Source organism: Somniosus microcephalus, chromosome 9 (genome assembly GCF_052327205.1).
Source record: "Somniosus microcephalus isolate GS21.2 chromosome 9, FLI_Smic_1.0, whole genome shotgun sequence".
In the NCBI taxonomy this organism is placed as follows: Eukaryota; Metazoa; Chordata; class Chondrichthyes; order Squaliformes; family Somniosidae; genus Somniosus; species Somniosus microcephalus.
In genome coordinates, this window is record NC_140995.1 from 225,907,550 (window position 1) to 225,923,965 (window position 16,416).

At 47.1% G+C, this 16,416-nt stretch overlaps 1 protein-coding gene across 1 annotated transcript in view; it reads left to right on the top strand.

The window, feature by feature from the left end:
* The window catches only part of gnmt (glycine N-methyltransferase), a 59,462-nt gene that overhangs the window by 7,187 nt on the left and 35,859 nt on the right, over positions 1–16,416 (top strand). The window contains exon 2 of the mRNA XM_085997948.1: positions 15,539–15,666. Coding sequence (XP_085854074.1) covers positions 15,539–15,666 — 128 coding nt within the window. The remainder of the gene's footprint in view (positions 1–15,538; positions 15,667–16,416) is intronic.

The following is a 16,416-nucleotide window of genomic DNA, read 5'->3' on the forward strand; positions in this document are numbered from 1 at the left end:
AGTAGGGCCAGCTGCACCCACAATATGCCTCCGCCTTAGCCTAAACTTCAGCGAGACTCTCTACTCTGCCCTAGTGTACAGGCATTGGGCATTTTGTTTCGGGGGGGGTGTTGTCTAGGTGTGTAGGCATGGAGCCATTGGGTGGGAGGGGCAACAAATAAGGGTAGATTTTACATCATTGCGAACCCGGTAGAGAGCATTGCCCACCAGGAGTGCACATCCAGAATTCAGGCAGGGTGGTCAGCAGGTCTTGTTGGATCCATTGACCTCCTCGCCCAAATTCCCGCTGTGTGTTCCAGGTGAATGAATGTCAATGTCAGGAGCACAGATTCCCACGAGCAACCCAGCAGCATTTGAATCCTTCAGCCGGTTCATTTGCATGTTAATCTGCACCTCCAGTTGCTGATCACGATGTTCTGGTTTAGGATTTATCCACCAGTGAAGGAATCATGCTGAAACCGGCCCTTTCCAAACCCTGTAGTGGAAGATACGTTACTGTAATGGTTATGTTACTGGACGAGTAATCCAGGGCTAATAATCCATAAAGCACGAGTTCACAATCCCACCCATGGCAGTTTGAGAATTTGAACTTCGTTAACAAAAACATGGAAATAAAAAGCTGGGATCAGTGAAGGTGACCATGAAGCTGTCGGATTGTTGTTTTTAAAAAAAAAAAAAAGAACTGGTTCACTAATGTCCTTGAGGGAAGGAAACCTGCCGTCCTTACCCGGCCTGGCGCATATGTGACTCCAGTCCCACACCAATGTGGTTGACTCCGTTCTGCCCTCTGAAGTGGCCTAGCAAGCTAGAATAACTAGGCATTGGCAATAAATGCTGGCCTTGCTAATGATGACCACTTCAGGAGAACACTTTTTTAAAGAAAGGCCTGGGCTTTGCAGGCTGAGTTTTTGGGGCCGACAGGCCACATGTGGCCGACCAGTCACGTTTTGGATACCCTTATTCTAATGCATTACTTTTCATTTAGGGTGCTGCGACCCTATAGTCTCTTTGCGGGGCTTCTACAGGTAAATGGCAAAAGAACCAGAGGGGAGATGAGGAGAATTCTTTTTACACAGCGAGTTATGATCTGGAACACACTGCCTGAAAGGGTGGCGGAAGCAGATTCAGTAACATCTTTCAAAAGGGAAATGGATAAATAATTGAAGGGGAAAAGATTGCAAAGCTGTGGGGAAAGAGCAGGGGAGTGGGACTAATTTGATAGCTATGATTCTATGCTCACTCGTTCAAAGAGCCGGTACAGGCATGATGGGCCGAATGGCCTCCTTCTCTGCTCGATCGTTCTATGATTCTATGTTATTTTAGTTGCTGTATAAGACAACGTTTTCTGCAGTGACAGCACCATTTCCTTTTGGTAGCTGACGCTCTCTTTTTGTGACGTTAGAATAAGGGACTCCTGAGGAAGGTATAATTATTTGGTGTAAGCCCTCGGGAATGGGTTACTATTTGTGGGGGATCCCCTTGCAGAAAATGTGAAAATTGCTCCAATGCCTCATTTGAGTGAGACAGTGGACTGGTGCCATATTGTGGGCAGATTGTGTTCTGGGCCTACACCCATCAGGAGCAGTGTTGAAACTGCCCCAAACTCCCTTCATGTGCAATCTTTTCATCTGACAGTGAGACGATGACGTAGGCAAATGCTGGAGAAAGTTACCTTTGGGCCCTAATAAGGACTAAATGTGATTCGGCACAGTTTGAGGTGGAGCTGGCACAGTGTGTAATAGCAGTGATTACGTTACAACTGTTTGTTGTTGACTTCACAGCCTGGCGTGGAACCATAAAAGGTGATGCAACCAAGTAAATAATCCTTTGCGTTCTTTCTTCTCCTGAAAATCCTTTCACAAAGGGATTCAGTGCCACTCTGCCGCAGAGTAGTGTGTTAGAGCACCAGGATATAGAGCTACACAACTCGATTTTCTTTTCCATTAAAGTCAACATGACAAAATCACCAGGTAATTTTGGACGAGGGAAGCTATTTGACCCATTTTAGTTACTTTATCCTGCACTAGTAAAACTGAAGTCAGTGGGAATTGGGGGGTAAAGTCTCCACTGGCTAGAGTCATACCTAGCACAAAGAAAGATGGTTGTGGTGATTGAAGGTTAATCATCATAGCCCCAGGACATCGCTGCAGGAGTTCCTCAGGCTCAACCATCTTCAGTTGCTTCATCAATGACCTTCCCACCAACATAAGATCAGAAGTGGGGATGTTCGCTAATGACTGCACAGTGTTCAGCGCCATTCACAACTCCTCAGATAATGAAGCAGTCCATGCCCGCATGCAACAAGACCTGGATGATGTTCAGGCTTGGGCTGATAAGTGGCAGGTAACATTCGTGCCACAGAAGTGCCAGGCAATGACTATCTCCAACGAGCGAGAGTCTAAACACTGCCCCTTGACATTCAATGGCATTACCATCGCCGAATCCCCCACCATCAACATCCTGGAGGTCACCATTGACCAGAAACTTAACTGGACCAGCCACATAAATACTGTGGCAACAAGAGCAGGTCAGAGGCTAGGTATTCTGCGGTGAGTGTCTCGCCTCTTGATTCCCCAAAGCCTTTCTACCATCTACAAGGCATAAGTCAGGAGTGTGATGGAATACTCTCCACTTGCCTGGATGAGTGCAACTCCAACAACACTCAAGAAGCTCGACACCATCCAGGACAAAGCAGCCCGCTTGATTGGCACCCCCTCTACCACCTTAAATATTCACTCCTTCCACCACCGGCATACTGTGGCTGCAGTGTGTACTATCTACAAGATGCACTGCAGCAAATCACCAAGGCTTCTTCGGCAGCACCTCCCAAACCCACGACCTCTTCCACCTAGAAGGACAAGGGCAGCAGACACATGGGAACACCACCACCTCCAAGTTCCCCTCCAAGTCACACATCATCCTGACTTAGAAGTATATCGCTGATCCTTCATCATCGCTGGGTCAAATTCCTGGAACTCCCTACCAACTAAATACATATTTTGGTTCTGTCTTCACAAAGGAGGACACAAATAACCTCCCAGAGATGCCGGGGAACATAGGGTCTGATGAAAGGGTGGAACTGAAAGAAATCAGTATTTGTAGGGAAATGGTGTTAGGAAAATTGATGGGACTGAAGGCCGATAAATCCCCAGGGCCTGATAATCTACATCCCAGGGTACTTCTGGAAGTGGCCCTAGAAATAGTAGATGCATTGCTGGTCATCTTCCAGAACTCGATAGACTCTGGAACGGTACCCATGGATTGGCGGGTAGCTAATGTTACCCCACTATTCAAAAAAGGAGGTAGAGAAAAGGCGGGGAATTATAGACCGGTAAGCTTGACGTCAGTAGTGGGGAAAATGCTAGAGTCCATTATAAAAGATGTAATAGCAGAGCACTTGGAAAGCAGTGACTGGATCGGACAAAGTCAACATGGATTTACAAAAGGTAAATAATGCTTGACTAATCTACTGGAATTTTTTGAGGATGTAACTGGTAAAATAGATAAGAGAGAACCAGTGGATGTGGTGTATTTGGACTTTCAGAAGGCTTTCGTGACGGTCCTGCATAAGAGATTATCGTGCAAAATTAAGGCACATGGGATTGGGGGCAAGGTATTGACTTGGATAGAGAACTGGTTGGCGGACAGAAAGCAAAGAGTTGGAATAAACGGGTCGTTTTCCGAGTGGCAGGCAGTGACTAGTGGGGTACCGCAAGGATCGGTCCTAGGACCCCAGCTGTTCACAATATATATTAATGATCTGGACGAGGGAATTGGATGTAATATCTCCAAATTTGCAGACGACACAAAGCTGGGGGGTGGGAGGGTATGATGTGAGGAGGATGTCGTGAAACTCCAGCACGATTTGGACAGGTTGGGTGATTGGGCAGAAACATGGCAAATGCACTATAATGTGGATAAATGTGAGGTTATCCACTTTGGTGGCAAAAATAGGAAGGCAGATTATTATTTGAATGGTAATAGATTGGGAGAAGGGGAAGTGCAAAGAGACCTGGGTGTTATTGTACACCAGTCGCTGAAGGTAAGCATGCAGGTGCAGCAGGCGGTTAAGAAGGCAAATGGTATGTTGGCCTTCGTAGCAAGAGTGTTCGAGTACAAGAACAAGGATGTCTTGCTGCAGTTGTACAGGGCCTTGGTGAGACCACACCTTGAGTATTGTGTGCAGTTTTGGTCGCCTTACCTGAGGAAGAATGTTCTTGCCATGGAAGGAATGCAGCGAAGATTCACCAGGCTGATACCTGGGATGGCAGGAATGACGTATGAGGAGAGATTGTGTCGATTGGGCTTATACTCACTGGAGTTTAGAAGATTGAGAGGGGATCTCATCGAAGCCTATTAAAATTCTGTCAGGCCTGGACAGACTAGATGCAGGAAGGATGTTTCTGATGGCCGGGGAGTCCAGAACCAGGGGTCATAGTCTAAGGATAAGGGGTAAGCCATTTAGGACTGAAATGAGGAGGAATTTCTTCACCCAGAGAGTGGTGAACCTGTGGAATTCTCTGCCACAGAGGGCGGTGGAGGCCAGTTCATTAAGTATATTCTAGAAAGAGTTGGATATATTTCTTAAGGCTAAAGGGATCAAGGGATATGGGGAGAAGGCAGGGACCGGGTACTGAATTTGGATGATCAGCCATGATCTCATTGAATGGCGGAGCAGGCTCGAAGGGCCGAATGGCCCACTCCTGCTCCTATCTTCTATGTATCTAACAGCACTGTGGGAGTACCTTCACCACACGGACTGCAGTGGTTCAAGAAGGCGGCTCACCACCACCTTCTCGAGAGCAATTAGGGATGGGCAATAAATGCTGGCCTTGCCAGAGACGCCCACATCCCATAAAAAAACGGGGAAAAAAAACTTTCCCATTGCCGTATCCAATTGGCCATTAAATGATTCCAGGCTTTTCACCTCCACTACACTATCTGGGAGTCCATTCCATGTCTTAATCACTCTGTGAAGATGAACCTCCTGATATCCATCCTAAAGCTGTCTTTTATTTGACCAGTTTTTCTTCGTATACTAGGTATTAGCCTCAGGCTCTTCCCTGCACTGCCTTCAATATTTGAATATTTTTCCTGTGTCTTGGCAACCAGAACTAGATCAGAGAATCAGACTGCACAGAAAGCGGCCATTCAGCCCATTGTGCCTGTGCCTGACTCTTTGAAAGCGCTATCCACTTAGTCCCCCCCCCTGCTCTTTCCCCATAGCCCTGGATGTAGTATTCAAGGTGTGATCTGTCCAGTTTGATCATGATTTCCTTTGACTTCTGTTGTATGCAGTTCAACATTCTGTTGGTTTTGTTAAAGAAATAAAACAAAGAACTTGTATTTATACAGCGCCTTTCATAACCTCAGGACATCTGAAAGCACTTTCCAGCCAGTGAAGTAGTTTTGAAATGGAGTCACTGTTGTAATGTAGGATTGCTGCTCTGCATTTGTCCCTTTTAACTTCATCCTCAACCTTTTTCACACTATTCGTGGAAAACAAATGCTGCCCATTTCTCTTTCCTACGTGCAGTACTTTACACGTGTCCAATTTCAATCTTATCTACCACTGTTCTGCATACAGTGTCAGCTGTGGCTCAGTGGGTAGCACACTCGCGCCTCGGAGTCAGAAGGTTGTGGGTTCAAGTCCCACTGCAGGGACCTGAGCGCACAAAGCTAGGCTGGCACTCCCAGTGCAGTGCTGAGGGAGTGCTGCACTGTCGGAGGTGCCGTCTTTCGGATGAGACGTTAAACCGAGGCCCCGTCTGCTCTCTCCGGTGGATGTAAAAGATCCCATGGCACTATTTCGAAGAAGAGTAGGGGAGTTATCCCCTGAGGCCAATATTTATCCCTCAATCAACATAACAAAAACAGATTATCTGGTCATTATCACATTGCTGTTTGTGGGAGTTTGCTGTGCATAAATTGGCTGCCGCATTTCCCACATTACAACAGTGACTGCGCTCTAAAAAGTACTTCATTGGCTGTAAAGCGCTTTGAGACGTCCGGTGGTCATGAAAGACGCTGTAGAAATGCAAGTCTTTTTTCTTTCCTTCCTAAATTGTCCAATTCACTTTGTAATTTACCTGACCCTCTGGCCACTTAATCCACGTTCTGGAACTTGCCAATGGCTCAGATGCTGACAATTAAGCAATTAGACCTCCCTCCCTTGATTTGTCTGTAATTAGTTTAATGTTCCAGGATTCGGTTGCACTCAGTAAACCCCAGGCACCTTTCCGGTTGGAGAATTGGGGCTGTGCGTGCTGCCGACGCTGTGTGCGAGTTGTTAGGTAAACTTGAGGTCATCCAAAACTCGGCTGCCCATGTCCTAACTCGCACCATCACCCATCACCCCTGTGCTCGCTGACCTACATTGGCCCCTGGTTAAGCAACGCCTTGATTTCAAAATTCTCAACCTTGTTTTCAATCTCTCCATGGCCTCACCCCTCCCTATCTCTAATCTCCTCCAGCCCCACAACACTCCTCCTCTAATTCTACCCTCTTGAGCATCCCTGATTATAATCGCTCAACCATTGGTGGCCGTGCCTTCTGTTGCCAAGGCCCTAAGCTCTGGAATTCCATCCCTAAATCTCTCCGCCTCTCTACCTCTCTTTCTTCCTTCAAGATGTTCCTTAAAAGTTCTCTTTGACCAAGCTTTTGGTCATCTGCCCTAATTTCTCCTTATGTGGCTCACTGTCAAATTTTTTGTCTTGTATTCCTTCGAAGCGCCGTGAGACGTTTTACTACGTTAAAGGCGCTATATAAATACAAGTTGTTGCTGTTATTTTTCTTGTGAACATGGTACAGTAATGTGTTTGTCTGAAGTACTGTCAAGAGCAATTTCTCTGTGTTGGGGAGTTTAAAGGAAAATATCAGTTTGGTTTGGTTTGAGAGAATGATAACAGCCTAGAACAGAGTGAGATTCTTTTGGGGGAGAAATTCATTATAATTCATTATAACCCAGGAATGTGCGGTAATGCTTACTGACTTCACAATCTGCTTGGCGCTGAGGTTCCCGGCAGTAACTCGTAGTGGCGGCGCTAAGGAGGGGGGCGGTTGGGGGGACCGGATTGGGCATGCGTTGCTGGATTCGCTTTGCCTCGCCCCGGCACTACATGCATCAGTGCCCCCGCCAGGCGCTAACCAACTGAATTTCCCCCCCTTTGTATCTTGGTAAGTCTTGCGGCTGGCCTGATTCTGTTACTGTAAGTCTGCTCGAGCAAACAGTCCTATTCGGGGAATAGTTGGAACCCAACCCGGCTGCTGAGCTGTGTGTAAACATGTTTGTCGGGTGTTAAGACGAGCACTTGCAGGAAGCACAGTGAGATTGGAGGTCAGCTCCAAGGAGACTATAAAAGGCCACTGCTCAGAGCCCAGTGCCTGGTGTTCGACACCATGACGACTGATCCAAGGCCCAGTGCCTGGTGTGGATGCCATGACGACTGATCCAAGGCCCAGCGCCTGGTGTGGACGCCATGACGACTGATCCAAGGCCCAGCGCCTGGTGTTCGACACCATGACGACTGATCCAAGGCCCAGTGCCTGGTGTGGATGCCATGACGACTGATCCAAGGCCCAGTGCCTGGTGTGGATGCCATGACGACTGATCCAAGGCCCAGCGCCTGGTGTGGACGCCATGACGACTGATCCAAGGCTCAGAGCTTGGTGCGGACACCATGACGGCTGATCCAAGGCCCAGCGCCTGGTGTGGACACCATGACGACTGATCCAAGGCTTAGTGCCTGGTGTGGATGCACACTTGCAAAAGCGTGAAACAGCCTGGTTGTCCTGGTGCAAATGGGGAACAGGCCAAGTCTACCATAATGCAGTAGTTATGTAACTGGTACTAGTAATCTAGAGGCCTGGATTAATAATCCAGAGAAGGTGAGTTCAAATCTCACCATGACCGTTTTAAAATTTGAATTCAGTTTAAAATAAATAAATAAATCTGGAACAATAAAACTGGCATCAATTAAAATGCACATGAAGCTGTCTGATTGTCATTAAAAACCCATTTTCACTAATGTCCTTTAGGGAAGGAAACCCGCCCGGTCCTTACCCGGTCTGGCCTATAGGTGACTCCAGTCCCACACCAATTTGGTCGCCTCTACACTGCTCTCTGAAGTGGCCTAGCGAGCCACTCCATTGTGCTAGGGATGCATACCACCCCGTTGTGAGTGAACGAGCTGTTTCAGGTGTGCACGATCGGGAAGTTTCGCTGTTGCTCACGACCGTTTTTTCTTTGGCCAAAAAAATCCAGTGGTTGTAAACCCAGGTTTGATCCATCTGCTCTTCAAACATCACGCTGCCTTGCGTGAGATCAGACCCTGGAGCTGTGGAGCCACAGTGTGTGGGTGCAGGATTGCTAGAATTGCTGAAGAACTGTGGTAACTGGTAATGATCTTCCACTTTACATGGAGCAGGTGTTTAACCATCCACTTACCCCCTCCTCCTCCCCAACAAGTCTGTGCTGACTCGCCCATCACGCAATCGCAACAGAATTCAAGATTGATTTCAGTCAGTGGGATAAACAACTTATTATTTAAGTGCCAAAAGTAACCCTATACAGCAGGCTATCTGTGCTGGGGGTAATAAATAGTGCCAGTGCTTGGCATATTGCTCTCTATGCCTTATCACTAGCATCACGTAACTGACACCGGTACAATTCTGCTGCTGACTTGGCAAGCATCCTGTAAAGTCATTCACATGTTCAGCTTCAGACAAATGCGAAAAGGGAGAAAAGGTCCCTCCTTTTACATTTTCCAGTTCCTGTTCCGTCCATGTCTGAGTGTTTGCTGGGTTAATGTTCTACGGGTTCCTTGGTCTCACTGCAACTTACCCCAGAGATCTACTGTAGCTGCATCTCTCCCCCCATCTGCTCCGATTCCAAAGGACTCCTGCCCTGCTTTCTCCACTCCATTGGCAGGTCACCTTTCAGCCAGTACACCACGTACTACCACTCCCCCCCCCCCCCCCCCCCCACTTCTCCACACCTGCTTCTTGGAACGTTCCCCAAACCACTTTGGCTGACTAACTTTCTCCATTTCCTCCAAGAGTCTCCTTTTTAAAAAAAAAAAAATGAATCCCTCTCACCATTCTTTCACCTCTTTCCCCCTCCTGTGTTGGTGTCCTCTCCTCTTTGTAAAGTGCTCCGAGTCCCACTTCTACATAAGGGCAGCTATATAAAGTTGTTGTTGGTGATACTCTGTGGTGCCTTGCCCAAGCAAACATTTTAATGTAGGAATCCAGACAGCGAGTGCCTGCAGGCTGACCTACCATTGGGAGGGTCATCGAAGCTAAATTCATAGCCATTATCTAACACACCCACACTTTCATAATCAGCACCTGTGAAGAGACGCTCAGTCACTCGACCAGGAAACACCAAGACTGTTTCGACGAGAATGACCAGAAGATCCAGGAGCTAATAAGCCGCAAGCGCAAGGCATTTCTGTTCTGGAAACAGCAACAGAACTTGAGCAAGAAAGCAGCTCTACAGAAGCCTGAAGGCCGAGGTCCAACAAAAAACTCACGACCTAAAGAACAGATGGTGGGTGGAGAAAGCGCAGGAGATCCCGCAGCTAGCCGACAACCACGACGTGCGTGGATTCTTTAGCGCAGTCAAGACCATCTACGGCCCAAGCACCCAAGGCCCTTCCCCACTGCGGGCCAAGAATGGAGAGGTACTCATCAAGGACAGAGAGGCAGTCAGTGCCTGCTGGAAGGAGCACTTCGAAGATCTCCTTAACCGAGGCTCTGTCTTCGACATGAGTGTCCTCAACTCCATCCCACAGCATGCTACCTGCCACCATCTCAGCACAACCCCAGCCCGGCATGAGGTTGAAAAGGCCATCCGACAACTGAAGAACAACAAGGCCTCGAGCAGATGGAATCCCCGCCGAGGCACTAAAGCATGGCGGAGAAGCACTACTGGCGCGAATTCATGAACTCATTTCTCTTATCTGGAAGGAGGAGAGCATGCCAGGGGATCTCGGAGACGCCGTAATTGTGACCATCTTCAAGAAAGGTGACGAGTCCGATTGCGGTAATTACAGAAGAGTTTCCCTGCTATCTGCCACAGGGAAAGTCATCGCAAGAATCCTCCTCAATCGCCTTCTCCCAGTGGCCGAAGAGCTCCTCCCAGAGTCGCAATGCGGATTCCGCCCACTGAGAGGCACAATGGACATGATCTTCACCGCATGTCAATTACAAGAGAAATGCAGGGAACAGCACCAACCGCTGTACATGGCCTTTTTTGATCTCACAAAGGCCTTCGACACTGTCAACCGTGAGGGATTATGGAGTGTTCTCCTCAAATTCGGCTGCCCTCAAAGGTTTGTCACTATCCTCCGCCTGCTTCACGACGACATGCAAGCCGTGATCCTGACCAACGGTTCCACCACAGACCCAATTCACGTACGAACCGGGGTCAAGCAAGGCTGTGTCATCACACCAACGCTCTTCTCAATCTTCCTTGCTGCAATGCTCCATGTCACCCTCAGTAAGCTCCCCACTGGAGTGGAGCTAATTTACAGAACAAACGGGAAACTGTTCAACCTCCGTCGCCTCCAGTCCAGATCCAAGGTCGTCCCATCCTCTGTCGTCGAATTACAGTATGCAGACGATGCTTGCGTCTGCGCTCACTCGGAGGCCAAACTCCAAACCATCGTAAACACCTTCACCGAAGCATACGAGAGCATGGGCCTTACACTAAACATTGTAAGACAAAGGTCCTCTACCAACCTGCCCCTGCGACACAGTGCTGCCCGCCCCCCCCCCCCCCCCCCCCCGGATTATCAAAATCCACAACAAGGCCTTGGACATCGTGGACCACTTTCCATACCTCGGGAGCCTACTGTCAACAAGAGCAGACGTCGACGACGAAGTCCAACGCCGCCTTCAGTATGCCAGTGCAGGCTTCGGTTGCCTGAGGAAGAGAGTGTTTGAAGACCAGGACCTCAAACCCGGCATTAAGCTCCTGTCTACAGAGCAGCAGTGATACCCACCCTGCTGTATGCCTCAGACATGGACCATGTACAGCAGGCACCTCAAAGCACTGGAGAGGTACCACCAACGCTGCCTCCGCAAGATCCTGCAAATCCATTGGCAGGATAGGCGCACCAACGTCAGTGTTCTTGCTCAGGCCAACATCCCCAGCATTGAGCGTGGTCAGAGCTTCGATCAGCTCCGATGGACGGGTGACATTGTCCGCATGCCCGATACGAAACTCCCAAAACGAGCGCTCTACTCGGAGCTCCGGCACGGCAAGAGAGCCCCAGGTGGGCAGAGGAAACGCTTCAAGGACACCCTCAAAAAGCCTCCTTGAAAAAGTGTAACATCCCCACCGACACCTGGGAATCCCTGGCCCAAGACCGCACAAAGTGGAGGAGAAGCATCCGGGAAGGCATCGAACACCTTGAGCCTCTTCGCCGGGAGCAAGCGGAAGCCAAGCACAGGCAGCGCAAGGAGCGCACGTCAACCCAAGCACCCCACCCACCCACCCCTTCAACCACTGTCTGCCCCACCTGTGACAGAGACTGTAGGTCCCGCATTGGACTAATCAGTCACCTGCGAGCTCATTTTTAATGTGGAAGCAAGTCCTCCTCGGTTCCGAGGGACTGCCTAAGAGAGGGAGGGTCATCGAAGCTAAATTCATAGCCATTATCCAACACACCCACACTTTCCAGCGACTCAGCAACATAGGAACAGGAGTAGGCCATTTAGCCCCTTGAGCCTGTTCCACCATTCAGTGAGATCATGGCTGATCAGTGACCTAAGTCCATATACCCGCCTTTGCCCCATATTCCTTAATACCTTAGGTTAACAAAAATCTTATCAATCTCTGATTTAAAATTAACAATTAACCTGACAAATACTGAGATGAGGAGGAATTTCTTCACCCAGAGAGTGGTGAACCTGTGGAATTCTCTACCACAGAAGGCAGTTGAGGCCAATTCATTAAATATATTCAAGAAGGAGTTGGATATATTTCTTAAGGCTAAAGGGATCAAGGGATATGGGGAGAAAGCAGGGACAGGGTACTGAATTTGGATGATCAGCCATGATCTCATTAAAAGGCGGAGCAGGCTCGAGGGGCCGAATGACCTACTCCTGCTCCTATCTTCTATGTTTCTATCAATTGCCGTTTGCGGAAGAGTGTTCCAAACTTCTACCAACCTTTGTGTGTAGAAATGTTTCCTAAATTCACTCCCGAAAGATCTGGCTCTAATTTTTATGCTGTCTTCCGTAGTCCTAGAATCCCCAACGGTCACTGCATAGTAATTGGAAGCAGGAACCTTAGCTGATTTATTTTTTTCAAGCTTCCTATTCTACAGATACCACCTCCTTCAGAGATCAACAAACTAAGCATTAGACGGTGGGGGTGGCGGAAGGTGGTCAGACATCTGATCTGTATAGATCAGTCCTCCAATGCACAGTCTACCCACTGAGCAATTGGAGCGCACTGCGGGTATTTGAAAGGGACCATTCTAGCACATATATGAGCACGAGTGTCACATGACACACACACACACACACACACACACACACACACACACACACACACACACACACTCAGGAAGCCTTTCATTGTGTAGCTGAACTATTGGACTAGGGTGTAACAAACCGAAGTGGACAATCATGTGTCCTGCTAATCAGCCAGTGTCAATCCTGGTTTTCGAAAACTAATATTATAACAAGCTGGATTATATGGTGAGGGGTTGTTTACTTCAGCTGTAGTGATACATCAATAGCCATTCTGGCAAAATCAGTTTAAATATCTCCAACTCTTACAGAACATCCTGGATAATTATAGCTCTGACCAAGACTTTTGGGCAAATGGTGGGAGCCCAAAAGTCTTGGTCAGAGCTATAATTATCCAGGATGTTCTGTAAAAGTTGGAGATATTTAAACTGATTTTGCCAGAATGGCTATTGATGTGTCACTACAGCTGAAGTAAACAACCCCATACCATATAATCCAGCTTGTTATAATATTAGTTCCCCTCATTATCTCTTTAAATAGAGTGTAATATAATGAAATGAGAAAAAAACATGAATTGATATAGTGCTTTATCACATCTACAGGTAGTCCCAAAGCACTTCACAACTTTCAACAACCAAGCAAAGAAGTTATGGTAACTCTTTACAAATCACTAGTTAGGTCTCAGTTGGAGTATTGTGTCCCATTCTGGACACCACAGTTTCTGAAGGATGTCAAAGCCTTGGAAAGGCTGCAGAGACAATTAACTAGAATTCAGTTATGTGGAGAGACTAGGGAAGCTGGGATTGTTCTCCTTAGAGCAGAGAAGGTAAAGGGAAGATTTAATACAGGTGTTCAAAATCATGGGTTTTGATAGAGTAAGTAGGGAGAAACTGAATCCACTGGCAGAAGGGTAGGTAACCAGAGGACACAGATTTAAGGTAATTGGTAAAAGAACCAGAGGAGATGAGAAATTATTTTAATGCAGTGAGTTGTGATGATCTGGAATGCTCTGCCTGAAAGGGTGGTGGAAGCAGATTCAGTAGTAACTTTCAAAAGGAAATTCGATATATACAGGAAACTTTCGATTTACCGGCACCTAAATAACCAGAAATCTCAGTTAACTGGCAAAATTCAGGAGTAGGTTCAGGTAAGTTTTACTTCATATTCTACTTGCCTTCCTCCATCTGTTGCTGTGCAAGGGTGTGGCTGCAGCTGTTGCTAAGCTACAGAGACGCTTGCAACTTCTGGCCATTGTTCTGCACTTGTTGCTAAGCAACAGGGTTTGTTGCTTTATATGGAGCTGTCAGCTCTCCGTATCTTTTACTATAGCTTTCGGTTATCCGGAATTTTTGATGAACCGGCACCACGTCGGTCCCGTTGGTGCCGGATTAAAAAAAAGTTTCCTGTACTTGAAAAGAAAAAATGATGGGGCTATGTGGAAAGAGCAGGGTAGTGGGACTAATTGGATAGCTCTTTCAAAGAGCCGGCACAGACATGATGGGCTGAATGGACTCCTGTTCTTTATGATTCTATGACTCATCAATTCTCAGGGTTTAGAATCATAGGAAACTGTCTGACGGGTAAGAAACAAGGTGCACTCATTGGATGAGTTATTTTGGGTTAGGGAGAGTGAGTACTGAGTCGGGTATCTGTGTTGGGACCGCTTATTGTTTCTAATTTACATCAATGACCTGGATTCAAAAATTGAATGCAAAGTGGCCAATTTTGTAAATAATACCAAATTAGGAGGAATAGTGAAATCCGAGCCGGCAGCTCAGAAATTATAAAATGAGTTGGACAAGATCTGTAAGTGAGCAGAACAATAGGCAATGAAATGTAATGCAGACAAGGGTAAAGTGCTACACATCGGAAGAAAAAAATACACGACATGCGTAGTACTCAATGAACGGTGAAATAGTGAAGCTGAAAGAAACCTAGGAGTCCAAGTAGACTCAACAAATGAAGAGCTGCAACCAACACTTAGCAGTAGGGGTCATTGGATGAATATCAGGAGCTATTGAGAGCCGTGAGACAGAGGAGCAGACTTACCAGCTGTAGGGAACAGTGAGGGGAGAGCACTATAGTGGCAGCACGAATCCCGACCAGAATGGAGGATTTGGTCATTCCCCCGTCAATCATAGCTGGAGACTGCACTGTTTGCTGCAAGTGACTGGGATTGACTTTATTTATGCACATAAATTGTACGCAACTATCCTCCAGTCACTGCAATTTAGTTGGAGAAATCGCCCTGCTTTTATTGGGAGACTGCTGTCGTTTTCGGTCACGAGTTCAGTTTGCTTTCGTTCATAGAGACTCTTTAAATAGACTCAATAGGCAGCTGCTTATAATGACACCAATATTCCCTCTGAACGTTCATAGACTTAACACTTGCTAGCAGGGGTCATTGGGTGAATATCAGGAGGTGTAGGGGGCAGTGAGAGGAGTATTGATACAGTGTGGGGGCAGTGAGAGGGAAGCCTCTGTCGGGAGTTGCATTCATGGCAAATTGCCTTGCAGTGTTCTTTCACGTAAAATATACTGCTTTACATTTTTTTTGTATGAAATTACTATTGAATCAGCTAATAATAAATAATTTAGGTCTCTCAGCTAACCTATCTATCTCCTCAATTTATTGCATTCTTGCTTACAGTTTACTGCGCTCCTAATTTGCGATTGTAAGCTGATATCCGAATAATTTCTTGAAGTGAAATTTTGTCATTATCTCATTGCTGCTTGTGGGATCTTGCTGTGTGCCACCTTTCCCTACGTTGCAGCGCATGACGACGCTTCTAAAGTACCTCGGACCGTCCTGAGGTTGTGAAAGCCGCTATATAAATGCAAGTTCTTTCTGTCTGCTGTGATGGGGTGATTGCGGGTCCCTTCCTTCTGGATGAGTGAGCTCGAGCCCAAAAGGGCCCTTCTCATCCGCAGCCACCCTGCGAACAGCCCGACGTCCCCTTGTCAGGGGCCGAGATCCTGAGGTGGTCACTGTCAAAGTCCTTTTACCACAGCAGGCGAGCCCTGCACTAATAGCACCGTCTGCTTGCCTCGACAGAGTGGATTCCATAATGCTGGTGGAAGAAGGCTTCACCATGGTCAGTGCAGACGCCAGCGACAAAATGCTGAAATATGCATTGAAGGAGAGATGGAACCGACGGAAAGAAGTGGCATTCGATAAATGGGGTAAGTATCCGGTAACGAGAAGAAACAGAAAAGGAGAATGCTCCGTAGCTTATAGGAACCAGAGTAGGCCATTCAGATTCTCGAGCCTGTTCCGCCATTCAATGAGATCGTGGCTAATCTGTATTTTAACTTCATCTACCCGCTTTGGTTCCGTAACCCTTAATACCCTTACCTAACAAAAGTCTATCAAGCTCAGTTTTGAAATTTTTAACTGACTCCCAGCCTCGACCGCTTTTTGGGGGAGAGCTCCAGATTTACACTACCCTTTGTGTGAAGAAGTGCTTCCTGATGTCGCTTCTGAAAGGCCGAGCTTTATGACAGCTTTCTAAAGAGAGAGGATCTGCCCGTTACTTTCGACTACTTTAAACCAGATATTTTAATGGCTGCGGATGCTGGGGGACATTAGGCCTTTCAAGACCGAGATCGATAGATTTTTTTTTTTTATTAGGTAAGGATATCAAGGAATATGGATCAAAGGCAGGTAAATGGAGTTGAGATACAGACCGGACATGATCTAATTGAATAGCGGAACAGGCTCGAGGGGCTGAATGTCCTACTCCTGGTCCGAACGTGTAAAAGGATGTTGTGGTAAGCAACACTTGCATGTGATCATACAAAAATAACAGACAGGAATAGATCCATTGGTTCATCTAGCCTGTCCCATATAGTGGTGACATCCTATGTATCACCATACAGATACTCCTTAGCCATATCATTTCCTGGGAGAGGTGAAAAAAAATCCAGATTAAA